We start from the raw sequence: 21142 nt of genomic DNA, 5'->3' as shown, positions 1-21142 counted from the left end.
TTGTTTCAGATGACTGAGAATCAGATTTGTTGTTGGTCATCATGTCAGATAGTGACAGGATTGACAATTCAAGACAAATTTTGTGATATAAAGTGTGAATATAAATTAAGCTACAGGTCTGTACTGCATAGTATTAACCCTCACATACTGTTCATATACTGGCTCATAATTAGTCTACAATATTTTTACATTCATAAACTCCCCATCAATTATTAATAAACGTTTGATTAATCTTATGGAAAAAAAGACATTCACAATCGCTGTTTTATGATCCAGGAGAACATTTTATACAATATGATGACTACAACATGCTTGAATGCTGGTTTTAGAAAGTTTAATAATAGAATATCATGCATATTATTTCCAATTTCTATACTGTGGGTCACATTAGGAAACGTCTGGCTAAAATAAATGTTTTACAGCATTTTTACAGCTCTCAAATGTGAAAAGGGTCAAATTTGACCCTGAACAGTATGTAAGAGTTAAACAAGATACAATGGTATCAAACATTGTCACAACTTCACCCTCTGTTCTACCAAAACAAAATCAGTGTTTGCACACTGGATTATAGATCCAAAGTCTTCTTATCATGAACTGAAAAATACAAAGTTCGGAACCTAACAGGTCTTCACGGAGCAAAAGATTTTCTGAAAATGTACATGCAGCACTCTGGATTTGTTTTTTATAGTATTTCTACTGTTGCTTGTAAGCTTATGCAGTGCGGTCATAGTTGTACATGTGACACAATAATAAAACCTTAATTCATCAATCTATTCATTCAACGTGACAGTTATGACATTGAAAAGTGGTGTCATATTTATTGGTTCATTACAACAAAATTACAAAATTGGCCAAGCGGAAATAGTACAGATGTCGACATGTATAGCATATCAACTAGATGACAGCCTATAGTTAATTACTTTTGTTGTATTGCCAACTCACAAAATTAACATTAATTAGCTCCAGCTGAATAAACAGTTCTCATTATAGCCAATGGTTAAGCTTTCACTTGCAACAGCTTGTTAAGATGCTGTTCACCTTAAATTTGGCTGTAACTTCAGATTAAAATTACTTCTATTGACATATAAAAACTGCAATCTTGATCTCAAATAAAAACACTAAATCATTTGGTCCTATGTAGTGAAGAGGGACTGGTGCTGAGATCCCAATTCTTACAAAGCAGAGGACGTCCACCAGCTTTATTAAATTGCCTAATAACTCAGTGTTTAATGTGCTGCAGCGGAGCAAAATACAAAAGCCATTTGAGGGGAAAAGGCTAATTTCCACTTGGTCCCAGTCAGGTCTACTCAGCCAATTAGATTTACAGCATCAAAGGTGAGTGATACTGGAGAAGTCTGAAGCCTACCTTTTCAGTAGCTACCACAACACAGACCAAAGACGACCACCACTAGTCAATGTTTGCCTCCCAGATGACATCCTGGGGTCATCGCTCTTTCAACACTGGCTCTGTATCTCATTAGAGCCTCATACCCCAATGCTGTATTTGATTAAAACTACAAAATGTATCTGATTAGAACTACATCCCCCATGGCAGGCCTCCCACGGGCCCCAGGCTGTGCTTGGCCGCTCCAGATGCAGAGATCAAAGTTATAGCAAAATATTAGGGCTGGAAGACCTGGCCTGTTTGTGTGTGCATGTATATGCATTTAGTATGTTTTTGGAACAAGCAGTGTGTCTCTTTGGGCCAACAGTAATTGCCTGATCAGAACCAAAACACACCTTCTTCTCTGAGTCATTTTTCTCTCCCTGTTTCTCCTTCAATCAGCTGGATTTCACTCCACTGTTTCATAAAATGAAGACATTAAGATTAGTTTTCTCATCCAGACATTCTCTTGTAATTACTGCTGGCAGGTCCTGCAAAACACTTACATCTAAATGAACGGGAAAGAGATCTTCAAACTCAGATTTTCTCTCTGGTTAGCACCAGGTCACAGTGGAGGAACCTCAACATCTTGACATCTGCCAGCTTCCTGATTTGTGACCCTTGACCTACAGCCCCTGACTAATCAGACTAATGAACTGGAAACACAAGACTCTGACTCTGATCAGATGGTATTTGGAATGTCTAAGTGTGTGTCTTTAACCTTTAGCCCAGGGCCTTAAAATACATACAAGAGCACACACACACACACACACACACATACACACATCATGTCTTAAAGGATAGTTCAACCTTTTGGGAAATACGCTTATTTGCTTTCTTGCTGAGAGTTAGATGAGAAGATTGATACCATCTGAGAGTGGTATCAATCTTCTCATCTGAGTCTCAGCAAGAAAACAAACAGGTACACTTCCCAAAATGCAAAGTAACGCACCATGAGCTGCCAGGGACGTTTCATAAAGAATTCCACCATTTGCTCTGTTGATGCAGAGGTGGAAAATGGTATCTCAGACACCTCTTCATAATCTCCCCAAAGTGTTCAACTGATAAAGAACCATTTTCCAAAGTTCGGTCCAACCTGAAGTCATTATTCACGTACAAACATGCTCCAGCCAATCCTGGCAGGGGATTCATATCACTAGCCAATCCTGGCGAAACACCAATATGAGTCTGCTAAGCATTAAAGCTAGGACCTCCTACCGTGTGTGTGTGTGTGTGTGTGTGTGTGTGTGTGTGTGTGTGTGTGTGTGTGTGTGTGTGTGTGACTTTCTGTCTCACTCTCACTTTCACCCTGTCTCACTGACCCATGAGGGACTTTATTCTGGCACAAAACCAACTGAGTGAGTATATAAGTGTGTGTCTGTGCACTATATGTGAATGTGTGCGCATGCAGTTGTGTGTATTTTCTGTTTCCTGTCTGTGTTTTATGAACTGTCTGATGGTTTTCCTGCTGTGTGTACCTTATCCATCAACTCTGAGTGAAAGAGAGAGAAAGAACAGGGAAGGAGAGGAAGGGAAATGTTCCCGGGTTTTTGACTTTTCCTCAGAGAGGTGTAATATCTCTCTTAAAATGACACAAATGGAACGCAGGAATCAGTGTTTTGCTTAGTGTCTCATGACAGAATATCAAAATTCACAGATAGGTTATGGAAACAGGAGGAATCATCACTCTCTCTGTGACATACATAACAGCTCTCTAAAGAAAATGAGAGTATGTGTTTATAGCATGTTAGTAGTACCTTTGCTGGAGATGTAGTGTTTGCTGGGTGTGGTAAAGCCTCTGCTGCCGTGGCTGTTGATGGCTGCTACTCTGAACTGGTACCAACGTTGAGGTCTCAGATCTGACAGAACCACATCTTCAGAGAGGGTCTAACAAGTACAATTATGTCACATGTATTAATAACAAACCAGGTGGATGACAGAAAAATACTTTTTATGAAAGGCTTTGAGCATTGAGAGTGTAATTAACTTATTTTATCTAACAGATACAACAATATATGACAGGTTTCATTCCTTTTGTGGACAATTATTAAATGATGGCATATGTTTTAATGATGTCCAATTTTACATAACTCACCAAGTTAAACTGCTGTGTTTTTGACATCTCATAGCACAATGGAGCAGTATTTTATTAGTGGGCCCCTGTTTTGTTTGCAATGTGCACGCACACATGAACGCGTATGTGAACATGGGTGATATGATACACCGTCCCACCATTTGTTTTATGGTATTGCACTCCTCTACAGGTGGCTATAAAGTGTCAAAAACACAGCAAGGCACCAACACAGGCATAGAAGAATACTGCAACCCAGTAAACATGGCTGTAAACAATACAGGATTTCCTTTTTTTTTTTAAACAACCTATTGTGCAAATATTTTACGAGGAAGGAAATACGTTAAACACATTCATAGTTCCCAAGGATGTACACAATGCATTTTGGTGAGTAAAAGGGGAAGGTAAAGATAACTTTGGTTTGTTTTCAAGAAAACTCCACAGGGAACTTTTAAATATTAAGTCTGAAGAAAATAAAGCTCCAGCAACTTTAGACCAACGTGTTTCAGCTTGCGGCCTTCATCAGGAACCAACACAAGCCGAAACGCGTTGGTCTAAATAATCCTATATTACAAGTGTTGCTGGAGTTTTATTTTTCTTCAGACTTTTTCCCCTTCTCCATGCACTTTGGAAGTAGGTGAGGTGTGCCAGAAAACTCCACAATGTTTCTACAACCTTTGAATATTAAACATTTACATTCATTTGATCCTTGGATGAGAAAAAAGTCAAAACTCTTTTGCAGAATATGGTTTGAAATCTCAGAAATGCAAATTAATTAACACTTTTTTACTCCAATGACAATAACTGAATAGTTAACATTATACCAAGTCCTATATGTTGTAATACTGAAATTGCTGTTACTATGATTTTATTACTGTTATTGTAAACAGAAACAGACTTCACAGTCCAAACCCACTCTGGTCATATATCCTGTCATATCTCATAAATCCATAATATATTTCCTTGCAATAGGATGACAGCCTTGTGTACTTTTAGACATATGAGTTTCACAAGTTAATGAGTTGGAAAGTCAAATGAACACAGTTGGATTGGAATTCCATCTGATAATAGTGAAATTAAATGATTTGCCCAAATTATGGTTAAAATTGCTTAAGATTCACATGTTTTGTCTCCCCGACAGTGCAAATGTAATCACTGCTTAAAATCCACTCATCCACAATCACACACACACACACAGACACACACACTCACAGACACGAGCTGCCATCTATTTAAGTCCATAATGAGCGTTCAGTCATTCAGAGTCAGTCGGTGGAACGACTGTGGCTGCCTGTGGTTCCTTTTTAAGCTCTGCTTATTTACCTAACCTCACACAGGCACATACACGTGGACGTACAGTGCACACACACACACTCACTCATGCACACACATACACACACATACAGTTTACCCTGGCAGAATGGGAGGCTGGCTGGGGTGGAGAGGTTTAGACAGCAAGGCAGCAGACTGATGAGGTGGAAACAGAGTCTAACATCCATCTCCATAGTTGAGAAGTTTCATCATTCGAGGCAAATTGGAGAGTTATGAGGTAAAGATATGTTACAAACTTTGTGGCGTTGTTCCACTGTTAAAGTCACAGGGAACGATTTTTATAACTTTGATTACTACTGTCAAAGTTTCTGATTCAACAGAATGAACTATGTTGTAATATATGTGGGTTAGGGTTACACCAACATCTCTACAGCTGATATCCCTTAATTATTGTGTAGAGAGGGTGACATAGCGGGACGTTATCTCTTCACATGTGAGAAAATGACTCACAGAACAATCAAAAATTAATTAACATATTTTTTTAATCAACTTCTTAATCAATAAGTAGTATCCCCTTTATGATCTCAGTATCTTAAATCTACAAATTCTCAATGAAAGACCCAGGGTAAAAGGCTGTCTGTTAGTTACCGTGGCAACGGTGGTCCAAGGAGAGGCATGATCTTCACTGGGGTGAATGCCTATGTTCCAGCGGGACTGGAGCATGTAAATGACTGGCTCCACACTGACATTGAACTTTGACACCCACACCACCTTCACATGACCTTCCAAATCTTCCACGAAGCTCATCTCTCTACGAGGCTTCAGAGGAACGCCTGCAAGAGAAAAAAAAAGTGGTTGGTACTTAAAAGCTATTTTAACAATGGGTGGGATAGATGGCATGTGGAGAAGCCTTCCAACTGATACAATGTTTAAAACACCTTCATATCCATAACATTTAATTATACATATGATCTACTGGCTTCACAAACAGAAAGAAATTAGACAGAAACTAAAGGGGACTGATGTGTATATCAATGAACACCTCACCAAGAAGAACATAGACTTTGCCAGGAAAGCACACATATTAAGAAAACAAAATAAGATCCAGGCAACTTGGAACGCAAATTGCAAAGTATTCACTCATTTGAACGAATCGACAAAGTTCTCATTATCAGACACATCAACAAACTGGATCAGTTTGATGATTGAATGACCTGCAGAGACTAATGGATCATGGTTGAAGGATTATTCCATGTACTATCTCTATCGCTGACGGATAACTTGAAAATAACCACACAAATGATCTTATTCCTTATTACTTTCCATGATTTCTTTTAAACTACTGAATGTCACCATATTTTGTTACAATGTCATAAATGTGAAGACATATTTCAAATCATGAAATTTAACATGTTAACATCTCCAACAAAGGGCCTTATGATGTAACATCTGAACATCTGTCAGAAATAAGGTCCATGAACTGAAATATCTTAGTCAGCATAAAATCATCCACATCTTGGCTGTGTCTGAGACCCACTTGGATGTTATCATCCAGAATATGCATATATATACATACATACAAATAGTTTTCCTGCAACACTTTGTGCTGAGTTCATGCCAAATAACTTATGGGCTTCATTGTCTTCACTTAAAGCCAATCTTGATAGGCTGTTGTTACAGACCTCCTGGAACTGATACTCACTCAATATTTGAATGACTTATGTGAGCTGACAGAGTTGCAGATGTGAATGGTGAAATTTTCTTACTAGGGGACATGAATATCAACTGCCTTGCAAGTCAATATCCAATAAAAAAGAAAATGGTATCATTGGAATGTATCACAGATGATTTCTCAACCGACCAGAGTCTTTACTAACAGTACTGGCTGTACATCTGCTACATGCATTGACCACATTTACATAAATGCTCCTGAGCGCAGCACTAAACCGGTCTCTCTGCTTGTAGGGTTCAGTGACCATAACATGATATCAACTACCAGGAAAACCAAAATCCTTAAATGTGCTGTTAAAGTTACTCATACAAGAACATGGAAGAAATTAACCTCTGAATGTTTTTTGGAAGATGTCAGAAATATAAGCTGGGTTGATGCGTATACTAGTCAGGACCCAAAGGCTTCTTTACATATTTTTATGAGGACTGTCTAACAACATGCTCCCATGAAGTGTACTGCCTAACCCAGATCAACTCTTTGGTAAAGTGAGTCTTTAGAATATATCATGAAGAAGAGAGATGAAGCCAAATCTACAAAGTCAAGTTCTGTGGAGGACAGAATATTGACAAATTTTCAATCAATTGAGAAACCAAGTGACACAACAAAATAAAAATAAATAAATAAAAGAATACAAAACAAACAGTTTCAGGGGAGGCTATGTGAATGAAAATGAAAAAAATATTACATTATTTATTACATTATTTCAAAAGGAGATCAAATAGAATAGCTAAAATTTGATTTGGAGATAGTTCAGAGATGCAGTAGTTTTGGGGAATTTTACTGTTTCTCCCACTTTCTCAGAGTCAGAAACAAATAAATGCTTACAGTCAGACATATTTTATGTATTTGGTCTAGTTTGAAGTATGTCAAACATCAATATCAAGCTATCTTGGCTCAGTTGTTGACTGTCAATGGGATCAAATAACATAATCATGATCCCAAAGGCATCCAGAAATTGTGCAAAACTAAGCAAGTAAACTAAAGGGGGGTGATGGGGCACCTTTTTTTAGAAGCTTTGTCTGAGGGGAGGTGTACAGTCTCAGACTTCCTCTGAAAACCTCTGCTGTAAAACAAAATAGTAAAGCTCTACAGAGAACTTCAAATGAAATAAGGGGGACAAAGAAATCTGAAAGCCCTTCTGTTATGGAATTGGATAACAAGTTTCTAACCAAACCATCTGATATAACAAATTATTTTAATGATTAATGCACTAAGGTAAAATATGGGCAGTTTTAAGAAACCAATATAATACTAAAAGGTATAGATTTCAATCTAACATCATGGACATGAGTGAAATAAGTTGTTGAATGCCCTTCCTGAACATGGCTCAGTTGGCAATGACACTGACACACTGGACAGTAAGGCAGAATATTCAATTCACAAGTACAAGATAACTTTGACTGTAATGGATTAAATACATACTGCCCCCTCATTCAAATAATAAATATATAAAATAAAAAAATATGTGTAAATATTCATAACAAAAGACTGTCAACCCAAAATTTACAAATCCGAGCATTTCACCCCACTCTCTCTTTGTATTTAATTATGATGGTGGTCCAGTCTTCACCACATGAGTCTTCACCTCACACACTCTACACCCAGTGTTTGAGTGGCTCCCATCAGGCCGGAGGCTGTGCTGTCCACGCTGCAGAACACAAAGGAGAAGGGCCACCTTTGTCCCCACAGCAGTCCAGCTCCTGAACTCTAACCCTCCCTGTCCCAACATCATTGCCCCTCAACTGACTGAATGCACACAGCACTTTACCATGAAGCACAGAACACTTTGACTGTGACGGTGACTGAAAATTATGCTGCTCCTCATGCATTTTAAATTGCCCCTCAGGGACAAATAAAGTGTTCTGAATTGAATTGAATTGAATTGAATTGAATTGGCATGTGAGGCAGTTTATGTTCCTGTCTAGCCCTCACACAGACTCGAGATGGAGCTGTTAACCACAATGGGACCCTCTGGGACTCCAGACAATCAAGCAGGCAGTATTTAATGATCTTTATCACATTAAATTACATTTAATTTATTTGGCAGACATTTTTGACCAAAAGCAACTCACTGTTAATGCATTTAAACACCACAGGAACAAGAGTTAGTTAGTCGTCAAAAACTGGAAGTACATTCCTCCCAAACAAAAACGTGTTCAGTGCTATGAGTAACAAGAAAAGAGCTTGTTTCTAAAAGAAAAAAAGCCTGATTATATTAATAATTAAAATGTGTGCAAGCATTGGACTGATCAAATTCCTTTATCAACATCATATTAAGTAGCCCAGAGCCAGACTTGATGCAATCAAAAAACTATTATTTCATTAACCCTTACTGTAACCTTATCCGTCCATCTGAAAGCAGTAGAAACACCTACACACCATTGCCTTAGCCTGAAATCTTATGACTGTTTCCATGACCAAAAATGGAAACTTAATTTTAGTGGGGCTGATGCACAATTTACACTTTTTATATCAAAATCAAAAATCACCATTTAAAAATGTTGTTGCATTCATCACATCCAATACAATTCAATGAATTCATGGTGGCTGTCGTGTTCTCCTGTTTTATGTAATGTACAGCCATAATATACTGTGATTGTGAATGTTTTTCCACCATAAACAAAGTTCTCCGAATGAAAGATTAGGTATTTATGAAAGAAAACAGATTTGTGGAAGTTTGGTATAGAGGCTATTTATGAGAGGGTACTGTGAAGGGTCAGAATATGAAGTGTATGTAAGTGTTAAAGATGTTCTCACTTAAAACTGTCAGGATTTTACAAACAAGAGCCGACCAGCTGTTACAGAGTCACATTTACCTTTATACAGATTGGCTGGGGCTTGGCAAGTATGTCCACAGCCATTGGAGCAGCACTTCCTGGGGGAGGGACAATGTTGGTCTGACGAGCAGCTCTCCACGCAGGCTGCGGCAAATCCGGTTGCTCGCTGAGGCGGAGGGCAGTCACCCTGTCTGGATGACCTCAAAGACGCCAAAAACTCCCTGCTCGTCACACACTCTGTCTGTTTCTGATGGAGGCAGAGTACGTAAATGAGAGATAGAGGGATATGAAAGAGGTGAAGTGAGGGGGAGGAGGAGGAGGAGGGGGTTATTATTACAATATACACAAATACATACAAGAGGACAGGAAAAAACACAGCAGAGGTGAAAGTGTTCCCTTGGTAAACTCCTACTGAGTCTTTGAAAGCAGCCCTTGAGATTTGGTCTCACAAGGAGTACATGTGTATACAACTGTGTGCGTGTGTGTGTATATTTGCATCTGAGCACATGGCTGCAGATCAGCTAAATGTAAACACAAGCTTTAGTTAATAGCTCTGAATTGCTCTGTGTTCCTAACCAGCCAGCCAGTCAGCCATCCAGCCAGTAACATGCTTCAGCTATTGTGATGAAAAACTAATCTATCTGAAAACCGCAGTGACTGGCTCTGCAAATAATCATTTAGGGCCACACACACATACATACACACGTACAAAATACACACAAAACTGGTGCACACTCTCACATGTATACATCCAAAAGCATACAAATATGTTATTCATAACACTCAAACAAAACCTTGCATAAACACACACAAGAATTTTAATTCATGGCACACACGGACTAAAAAACTCAAGTCTCATTGTGCCAACAAAAGCAAGTTTCTAGTGCAGAAGTGACACTGTGACTCACACAAACACACACACACACACACACACACACACACACGATACTCTCTCTTACCTCACAAGTCTTTGGAGAAAGCATCTTCCTGGTTTCCCACAGTTCTTTGCATGGCTGAAGGCACTACAGATAAAAAGAAACAAATGAGGCTTTGAAAACAATCAGGAAAATATTTTACAATTTATACTTTGCTGACAGTTTCATTACACATGATAAAATAAGCGAAGAACAAAATTTGTACATCAGCACCTTTAAAAGTAGTCCAGGTTTGAAGAAATACGTGTAATACAAAACAATGATGAGCAAGGATGAATAAAGTGGCATAAATCTCAGTGTTTAAGTAGGTAGAGAGCACAGAGGGAAACACACATTTTTAAAAGCACACACACACACACATACTCGCACTCATCTGGTTTGCCACCTCAGTGAACTGGTGAATGATGGCTCTTACTAAATTAAAACCAGACAACATATAAAAACTGCGGTTTCACCCCCCAACCTTCACCCCCTCCGCTCTCTCGCTCTGTCTGTCCGTCTGTCTCCCTCAGCTCCCCAGTGCGCCTGGCTTCAATCATTTCTCCAATTTATTCCATCACACTGATTCCAGGGGAACAAACAGAACTGACAAAGAGGCATAAAAACTCAACTTATAAAAATAAATGGCTACTGTTGGATGGAAACAATCTCAGCTGTTATAAAAAAAGGTGCATTTACTATTTTTCACATGACAACTGCAGGCTTTTAGGATTATCGTCACACTTGTGCACTACATTAGAGACCATGTAAACTTTAATTTAATGTTTAAAATGAACACTATATTGTGACTTGTAACAAGGATTCATACAGACTCAACAAACTAAAGTCAGTTGAAACCATATGTGGCTGGATTTGCAACTTGATGGATATAAATTGGGGTCTCTCAGCACGAAGAATGATTGCTGTTTAATGTTGTACAGTTGGTTAATTTAACTTAAATCAAGAATAAATTTAGTTTAGCTTAAAGTAATACTTAAATCTCTTGTTTCAGTATTACAGTTGCCACTCTAGTCCTACATTTGAGATGTGACTGTAAAAAAGTTGCAGTTTCTTTCTCCACAGAAAACAAAGGTTGTGGTCAGCTTAGATTCATGCAAGGATTTCAAAACTGACATCATAAAATCAAAACCTCCAGAAAAACAACTCGACTCCCTTCTCTGTTGTCCATCTGTATGTTCAGTATGTTCCAAACACTCACATTTTTCTACCAAAATATGGCCTATTACAAAGCCTCAATCCTCAATTCAGTTTGTGAGCAGGCATGTCAAGCACTGGTTCGCACGCTGTGAAAGCCAGTTAGTCACATATTGTTATTTGCGAATATATCCCCTTTTGGTGTCATATGTTATAAACTTTCTGTAGAAGTTCATGTTGTAGTTTCATGTATATTTTGATCAGCAAATGTTTAGTGGATTATTCTAAATTATGACTAAAGCTAGAAGTCAAAGCTGAAGTGGAAGACGTATCAAATCTGACGTAGAATATACCAGACACATCATACAGACTGAAAAAGTAGTCATTGCACCAGACTGGGGGACCAAATGTCATATAATTATTGCTTTTCAGAAGAGCTGATTGTGGGTTGACACTTCAATGTGTGCTGGTTGCCCTTTAGACATCACAAGCAGTCTAAGTGGTATTTAAAATCACCACTACATGCATGTGAGACTGCCCATCTCCTGCTCTTCCTTTGATCAACATGGCAAAAATATGATTTTTTGGAACGCCCTTATCATGAGGATGAACAGAAGTGTTACAACATGCAGCACTTTTTTGAACAATTTGATACTTTTGCTGCCATGAAATTTGTCACATTTAAATCCATTATAACCGCCATGAATCCAAGCTGACCACAGCCTTTATGCTCCATTAGGAAGCAAACTACTAACTTTTTATAGTCATATTTGTGGCCGATGTTTTCTCCACAAAAGATACATTTCGAAAGAAGTATCACTTTAAGTTATTTTCCCCTTTCCTCTCTACTGCTCATTTTGGTGCATTCCTGAAGGAGTATGAGAAGACACAGAGATAATGTAAGACACACACACACACACACACACACACACACACACACACACACACACACACACACACACACACACACTCACTACTGTAACCAGATCCTGAAGTGTGATGTGTTTCTTCAAGGAGCTCCCATGGGTGTCTTCATTTAACCACGTGCTGCGTAGGGCTTAAGGTTGTCAGATTCTGCCCAAAAACACCTTACACACACACACACACACACACACACATATATATATACACACACACATGCACACACACACACACACAAACGAAAGTATTGTCTTTTTTTTTACACCCCCTCCACTCAATCTTCCATCCAAACCCAGCCCACCCTTCACTCCCCCCTCTCGTCCTTTGCTTTGATCAGTTACAGACATGTTTAATTTTTCATTCCTCTCCTTTCGTCCTTCACCCTCCCTTATTCCTTTCTCCCCCTTCCATCCTTTTCTCTAATCCTCTGTTCTTTTTGTCTCCTGTCTTCACCCTATCACTCCTCCTCTTCTGCTCCTTCACCTTTCGTCTCACCTCTCTGCCTCCTTTCTTGCCTCATCTCCGATCATAGCTCCCTTAATCTCCCTGCCTCTCCTCCTCCTCGTCTCTTCGCTAAGGCAAACACATCTCTTCTACTGAAGTTCATTACTGAGTCTGTAAGAATTTAGGAGTTGTCTTTGGGTTAAACGGCATTGGTGTAAGCTTCAATATTCAGAGAATTATTTATAAGAGACTAGAAGGGACTGTGTTAACATATAAATGTAACTGGCATGGGCATCCTAAGTTGGAAACATAGGAATATTGTCTTTACTGTGGCTGCACTTCATTAGAACTGAAACCAAAGCCTGGTGTATTTGAAAATACAGCACGCATTCTCTGCTTGACCAGTTTGAAATGTTGCCCTCTTGGATGTACTTCTTGATGCTTTTGGCAAAAAATAGTATTCATAAAACGTGATTTATGTCCTCCTTTGGCATTCTCCCTCCCTAGAGTAAAGTCTACCCAAAGGCTTCTTTGGGTTTTCAAGTGGGCATCTCCCCTTCACCCATGTTTCATTGGTTACTGGAGCTCATGAAACCTCAGAAGGGGTCAGTGTCCTGGTTTCTCAGGCATGTATATCACTAGTATCTGTAATAATTGCCTTCTCTCAGGTAGGTTCTGTGCTGGTAGATAGGTAATTGACAGCTATAAAAAATATGAAGTAGTTAAAATTTGCTTCACCTTGATGAGCAGTAAAATGCTGCTTACAGGTTAATGCATCAGTAATAATGATCCTATAATAAAATAATATATAGAAACACACAGAGGGATTCTTCTGGCTAATGAGTACTTTTACTTTTTGGCCACTTGGCCGCAGTGCACTTGGGGACAGGCCAGCAAAACATATTATCACCATGTCATGTTACCAGATCGTTTTTGTATTTACACAGTCAGCAGATAATGAACCACATCCATATTTAAATAGAGTCATGTTTCTGGACCTAATTAATCTAAGAGCAATATTCACTCTCTACTATATTAAGCAGCTCACTGACTTTGATCTTTCAAACATGGGTTCATCTGAGCTTTTTCTCTGAAAACAGATGATTCTGGAAATGCCACAGATGAAAACAATGAAACATAATCAAAACATACAATTGTCTTCACATGGATAAATAAAGTTATGTTGAATTAAATTGAAATGCGGTCAACTCATGAGCCAAAACCAAAACAATGAGCTGAAAGATGCTAAAATCCCCAAAAAGACTGATGAGTTGGGTGACATATGAACGACAACTTTCACATTTCTTCCACTGGTGATCTAAAAAAATTGGTTACTGCAGATTTTAAATGAAAACTTCTACTTGTAGTTTACATGTGGTATTACTACTTTTACTAATGTAAAGAATCTGAATTCCTTTTCCACCACTATTAAAGATGGTCAGTCCTACAGTACGGAGAGAAATGGGAGAGAGGGGGGAGAGGGGGAGGACAAGGCTAATGGATTTGAGTGAAAACACTCTTGGTATGTACGCAGTATACACCTTACACTCTCAAATATCACTTGCATGTTGTAAATCACTTTAAAGTACATGCACTGTGTTTGTATAAGAGGGGCTGAGAGACAAACGGAGATTTTCGGCCTTGAAGGTGACATGATGAGTTATGTGTGTGAGTGAAAAAGAGAGAGAGAGGGAGAGAGAGAGAGAGAGAGAGAGAGAGCAGTAGACACAGCACAGGTCAGAGGTTAGAGGTGTTACTGTTTAACACACCAACACACTGTAACAACAGAGCAAAGATTAATCACTGTGTATATGCCTGAACGTGCGCAGAGGATCTCCTCAAGTATCTGTATAATAATTAATCACAAACACACATTCACACATGCACACACACACACCTTGTCTCTCAGCCCTCCTGCTCTCCTGCTGCTTAATGGCCTCACCTGCCACGGTAGAGGGATGACAGCCACACTCAGCAAGAGGGAGGAGAGGAAACGGGAGAAGGAAGGGAGGAGAGATGTGGTTTCGGAGAGGATGGAGGGGGGAAAGGAGTGAGTGTCAGTTGAAAAGGAGAGAGGAGATGAAAGACAAACAGTGAAACAGGTCCAGAGAGAAATTCGTAGAGAGAGACAAAGAAAGACAGCCACAGACCAGATGTGCTCACTCTCCATATGGTCACTAGTTCAGTGGGTGCAACGTGAAAGACTATTTATGTTAATTTATGTCTTTGGTTTGTCATCAGTAATTCAGGTCCTTATTTTACCTTTTCTACGTACAGTACGCAAAGTGTTTAGGTCTGATCAAATAATGAGTGGACAAGATTATAGATCTGACCAGGCAGTCAATGACAGCTTCTGCTTACTAGGATTTTCAATCATCATCTTTGTATCAGTATCAGTATGAATTAATCATAAACTGTATTCTGTTGTAACAAAGCAACAGGTATGAAGTTTTCTTCTTCTGTAAGAGATTCTTTACACTTTCTGGAACATTATAACAGATTGAAAGTGATTTCCCTTCAGTTTTTCTCATCCGCCACCATCAGCCATTCTGAAAACCTGGAAGCACTGTTTGATGTGAAAAACAGCATCATCTTCATCTTCTTCTGCTCCAAAAGATTAATGGTAAAAAGATTGCATTTATGTGTTGCTTCTCTAGTCTACCAACCACTCAAAGCACTTTAAAACACATGCCAACATTCATCCATTCACACATACATTCATACACTGATAGCAGAGGCTGCCATGCAAGGTGCCAGCCTGCTCATCAGGAGTGATAACACCTTGTTATCTGAAATGCTTTACAATATTTCTAATGTTAAGTCACCCATTCACACACAGCAATTTGGGGTTCAATATCCTGCCCAAGTACACTTTGACAAGCAGACTGGAGGAGCTGGGAATCAAACCACCGATATTCTAGTTAGTGTACGATCCGCTCCTCCTAAGCCACAGCTGCCCCATATGTGAAATGTGCTTTAGAGAAAGTTTGAAAGAAAAAAACTAACATATTCCTAAATACCATACTAAATGAAATCACATGTGATGACATTATTAATAACGCTGTGGTCATTTTCTGCTTTTTCATGTTCACCAACTTCAACTTAAACTAACTGCAGGCTACCGTTATTCCCCAGTGTTCATACTGTTGCCTAAAATTAATGTATAAATGATGAATGATGATGCTACTGGGTTTAGCATGTTACAATGCTACATGCACTACTGTTGCATTTAATGTAATACTGGACTTCATAGTCGGTTGAACTATATGTACTCCATTGTACATACAGTGCAATGGATGAAAAAGATGAGCACTGAAAAATCTATGATTCTAAAAATCTATAGAGTAAAAAGAGTGAAAGTATTTTCCTCAACAATGTCCAAAGTACATGACATTTTAATTATAAATAATTGGTGGAGATTAATTTCGCTTGAACTCATACAATACATGATATTCTACAGCATTGTTCAGATTGTACAAGTATGTTTATACTTTATATTTCAAATATGCATACACACGCATATGTTCATGCACACACACTCACACACCGAGACAGACAGACACACACACTTCAGGCTTTGTGGTAATTGAGTGAAAAGTAGCGGAACAAATTCCAAAAATCCCTTTGAAAAGCAGGTTTGAGTTTAGCCAAGCCTTTGGAAAAACATGCAACACAACCAGAGCTAACTTATGTCGGCAGCTTGTGGAAGGAGTGGAAAGGCATCAGGAAAGAGAATAGAGCAAAGGAAAGTGAGTAAAAGGAAGACAAATGCCTCAAGATAGTTCAGTGGTTAACTTCTTCACCTCTCGAACCACATGCACCCACACTAGCCTACAACCAAACTCTACCACAGTTTTCTCTCTCTGTGTTTCCTCTGTTAAAAATGAACTCAGCTACTAAAGGATGCTAAATTGTGTGGTCTGTAATAAAGATTTTTGGACAGAGAAAGGAAGGAAGTATGAACCATGAAGACATTGATGTGTTGGTGTCAGGTCGAAGTCAAAATCTTTAAAATCTATAAAACATGCTGAAGTTTACCAGATTAGCTATTTCTATTAGCTCCCAGATTTTGATACTTGGTATATCCCTTTGCTGTGGGAGCATAAACTAAAATTTCTGACAATATTTTGACAGAATAGCCACTTATTGCCCAGTAAATGTAATGTATCTCAACCAGAAATCATATTAAACTTTTGGACAAGTTTGAACAGCAAAAGGAATAGAAATGACTGTGGGAAAAGTAGAAGAAAGAAGCAGGATTCAAATGATGCCAGCAAAAGATGTGCAAGCTTATATAAGCTGGTCTTTGCAGCTGTTGTATTGGGTTGTGCAAGTGAAGTGATAATGAACGCTGTTAAAATCTAAGGGGGGAGAGAGGGGGTTCAGAGTAGCACAAGGAGATGATGATGCCTGATTGCTGGAGCTCTGTCCAACTGATTCATCCTCATCCATTTCTTCCTACCTGTTGATCACAACACTGTGAGTGTTGATTTCATTTCAAACCAACACTCAATTTTCACCTAAGAGCAGCACAACAGAGGTGAGATTCAGAACCATGAAGCGTGACGGGGTGGTCGATGCAGTGTCTGTAGTGATGTAAGCATTGTACCAGATTTTTTTGCGGTGAACACATGGTTGAGCTTGAAGGCAAAGCTCTAGATTTTCCAGTAGCTCTATGCCAGGGGTTCTCAAACTTATTACACAAAGGGGGGTGCATAATCAGAGTGGGCCGACAACGCATTTCTCTCACTCTTGTTTTTGTATAATGGGATGCTCAAGCGGACCACAGCGCGACCGGCCCACCCAGATTTCTCCCAATGGCCAATCCGACTCTGCTTACAACTACATTCACACTGGAGAAAATGAGACACATTCTATATCTGTGATTTAGGAGATGATAGCAAATTCTCCAGAGTAAGGCTAATGCATGAACTCGGCATCAACAACAGTCTCTCCAGTAGTTAATGTTGCCATGGTAACAATGTGAATAATAGCCACATTAAAAACACATGGATCTGGGGATGGGATTGTGCTGTAAAGGATCTGCAGCTACACTAGCAATTTATTGATTAATATTTTTTTCTAAACTAGAAAACATTACAATCCATAATGCATTGAATGACCCACTGAATGCACAGTGATGCAACACAAACTTCACCCTAGGGCTGGGCAATATATTGAAATTATATTGATACTATGATATGAGACTAGATATCGTCTTAGATTTTGGATATCGTAATATCGCATTATGTCAGAGTTGTCTTTTCCTGGTTTTAAAGCTGCATTACAGTAAAATATATTATTTTCTGAACTTAACAGATTGTTATAGCTGTTCTTGTATGTACCTTTTACCCACTTTGTCACTATATCCACATTACTGATGATTATTTATCAAACATTTCATAGTATTTAAAAGCATCAACAGCCATCTCTATCATATTGTTGCAATATTGATATCGAGGTATTTGGTCTAAAATATTGTGATATTTGACTTTGTCCGTTTCGCCCAGCCCACCTTCACCCTCATTCATTTTCTTTGGGGCCAAGAAAATCTCTTTGCAAGGCATTGTGGAATCCATGCTATGCAGGACTGACATAAAAAAGAAAGAGGTTGAAAGGAACTTGCAAATTCACCTGGAAATGATGCAGTGAAATTGAATAAGTGGCTTACTGGTGGACCATGAAGCCATGGGAAGATGTAGGTGGAGAAGAAAATACTTGTTGCCAATTCAAGAATTCCACTTTTATAAGACCCAGATTATAAGGACAAAGACAAAAGAAATTTGGCTTGGCACGAAGTATCAGTAAATTGTTGTAGAAAGCAGTAAGTGTTTAACTAACACAAGAGTTGCTAAGAAATGCTTACAGGGATGAGTATCGAGAACCAGTACCGAAATACTGATCAACTCCTCAAAAACAGTCTATCTGTATTTCTGTAATGTTAATTTCTTCTAGCATATCTGGTTTATGTGGCAGTAATGCACCTTAATGCTAAAATAGAAAAAAGAAGAAGGTAGCACCATACAGCCAGCAGCTGGTGGAGGAGGGAGCCGACCAGGGTGAGCCTGAGACAAAGGCAGGAGCAGGAGGGCTGCCCAGCGGAAGAGAAGCCTTGCCCGGGCTTGTCAGGCTCAGAGATAATATTATCGTCTGCCTTATGCTCAGAAGTGGTAAATTTACAACTCACAGTAAATTAATACAATATGGTCTCTGGCTTTTGTTTTTAAGAAAATGTTGCCTACACTCGACCAATTATGGAGAGTAGTATCAATAAGAGTATCAAAAAGTATCAGTATCAATAAGCAGTATTGTTATCAATACTGCTTATTGATAAAATTGTAAATATAGCTGTGTCCTTGCCAGCCAGTGCCATAGCGAAAAGTGAGCAATTTCTTTGCTTCTGGTCTTCCCTATTCGAGATAAGTTGATGAACACCATGCAAGGAATTGCTGCTCCTTTGCCTTGTAAGGATTACAACGCTTTTCCTCTAGAGGTTTTTTCAGCATGTCCGACTGCAAGTAGACTCCAGGGAAAACCAAGAACATGTTGGACAGACTATATATCTCACCTGCCCTGGGAACGCTTTAGAAACCCCAAGGATGAGTTGAAATATGTGACATCTCCAACACAGTGGCATCCACAAACCTAAAATGATGGATGAATATTTTTCTTCAGAAATATATTCATGTTTCTCTTAGATATTTTTATAGAGATATTTATAGAGAGAGATAAATGGGGTAGTGGGGTTACACAAGAACCATTCCTATCCTCTATGTATGTGTGTGTGTGTCCTCTATAGATCAGACAGTAGAAGTGCTTTTTGTGGTAGCCTCTTATAATGTATGCTTATGGAAAGATTGACTCACAGGTAATTAAAATATAATTCATATTGTGAGTTATAAGTATGAGGTGACATCTACAGATTATAAATCGAAGGCCATTAAACATGCAGAACTGTTCCAGCTGGTATTACAAGTAATGCAAACTTCTTAAAACCAAGTTAAGAGACCTGTTTGTTAGTGGACATCCCGCTGCCTCACACACCTGGTACACATTACTACTACAACTCCGCGTGTGTGTGTACGTGTGTGTGATCTGTGAGTGTGTGAGAGAGAAGGAAAGAGATAAAAGAAGGAGGAAATAGACAGATGGAAGATTTGAGTGAGAGCTGTAGTTTAGTTTTAGTCAACTCCCATGTGTGTTTCCATGAGAGAGTCCACTGATGATGTGACACAAACCATATGTGTTGGTGCAACATCTGCCTGCTGTGTGCGTGTGTGCGTGTGTGCGTGGGTGTGTGTGTTTGTGTGTGGGTGTGTGTCTGTGTGCATGTGTCTTCAATAGTAAGACCCTAGGCATTGATGTAACAAAGGAACAGATAAAACAGCACAGTCTATGACACTGCTTACCTTTGTCTGTTTAATTTTGTCCCTCCCTCTTTCTTTCATCATGTAAACTTAATCTTCAACGCTGTTCATTATATAATTGTCTCCTATCTATGAGGAGGTCATGTAATCAAAGGTTTCATGCAGTATATACAGTCCGGTTAAAAGACATGATTTTGTTTAACATTTTATAAACAAATGTTGACAGGGCTCTGAAACTGAAGATAAATTAAAGACAATAAATGAAATTTCATTTTTCATATAACTGGGTTTTTGGACATTTTGTTATGAAAAAACAAATCATTTCAAGTTTGAAGCTTCCTAGTTGGAATAGAAGACGTGGGAAAATTCAAGTAATCCTTTAGTTTCACAGCACACCATTTTGTATGTGTGGGTGTGTGACAATGTGTTATGCATGTTACAACTGGGTGAGAAAAATATAGATCAGCATTTCTCAAAGTCTGGATCATGACCAAAAAAGGAGTTGAGGGAAAACTAATATGAGTCCCCAAATTATTCAGTAAAACTCTGTCAAACGTTATTGAGCATGTTACACTGCCAAAGGACTTTATGAGATCCTGCAGTGGAATGTAGGTTGAGACCAAGTCACATTTTGCTAGATTTGCTGTACTAATAGCCCTAAAATTGGTTTTATAAACATAAGAAAAATGTGGCTCCCCTGAGAAAAAGTTAAAAAATCAAACTGTGCAGAGGAGTGCTTTTTTACTCCAACAGATCAACAGCTAATGACTGGGGGACTCCACTCCCTCTAATCCCTCTTTTTTTTTTTTTTTTTTTTTTACTGTACTACAGAAAATGGTCTAAAACTGGAACTGGTTATCAAGCCTCAATACTGTTTTGGTACCAAATGAAATGTCTCTGTAGCACAGATCATCAAAAACTCAAGTAATGAAAGCTGGCATCAAATGTCTGGTGATCAGATGGTGATCAGATGGTTCCTGACATGAATCTAAAGCCTCTTTCACATGTAGATCCTGGTAAATTACTGGGATAACCTTTCCTGCACTGCTGGTAAGTTTCGCTCTTCACACATGCTGCTACATTCAGGAACATTTCTATCTTGTAC

At 38.8% G+C, this 21142-nt stretch overlaps 1 protein-coding gene across 1 annotated transcript in view; it reads right to left on the bottom strand.

Moving 5' to 3' along the window:
- The window catches only part of anos1b (anosmin 1b), a 50534-nt gene that overhangs the window by 13484 nt on the left and 15908 nt on the right, over positions 1–21142 (bottom strand). Inside the window, exons 3-6 of the mRNA XM_053322620.1 lie at positions 10196–10258; positions 9276–9483; positions 5376–5560; positions 3142–3271 (exon numbers count right to left, since the gene is read on the bottom strand). Coding sequence (XP_053178595.1) covers positions 3142–3271; positions 5376–5560; positions 9276–9483; positions 10196–10258 — 586 coding nt within the window. The remainder of the gene's footprint in view (positions 1–3141; positions 3272–5375; positions 5561–9275; positions 9484–10195; positions 10259–21142) is intronic.

The sequence above is a fragment of the Scomber japonicus genome, chromosome 7 (genome assembly GCF_027409825.1).
Source record: "Scomber japonicus isolate fScoJap1 chromosome 7, fScoJap1.pri, whole genome shotgun sequence".
Classification (NCBI taxonomy): Eukaryota; Metazoa; Chordata; class Actinopteri; order Scombriformes; family Scombridae; genus Scomber; species Scomber japonicus.
The sequence above is the reverse complement of the archived record's forward strand: the minus strand, read 5'-3'. Positions and strand labels throughout refer to the sequence as shown.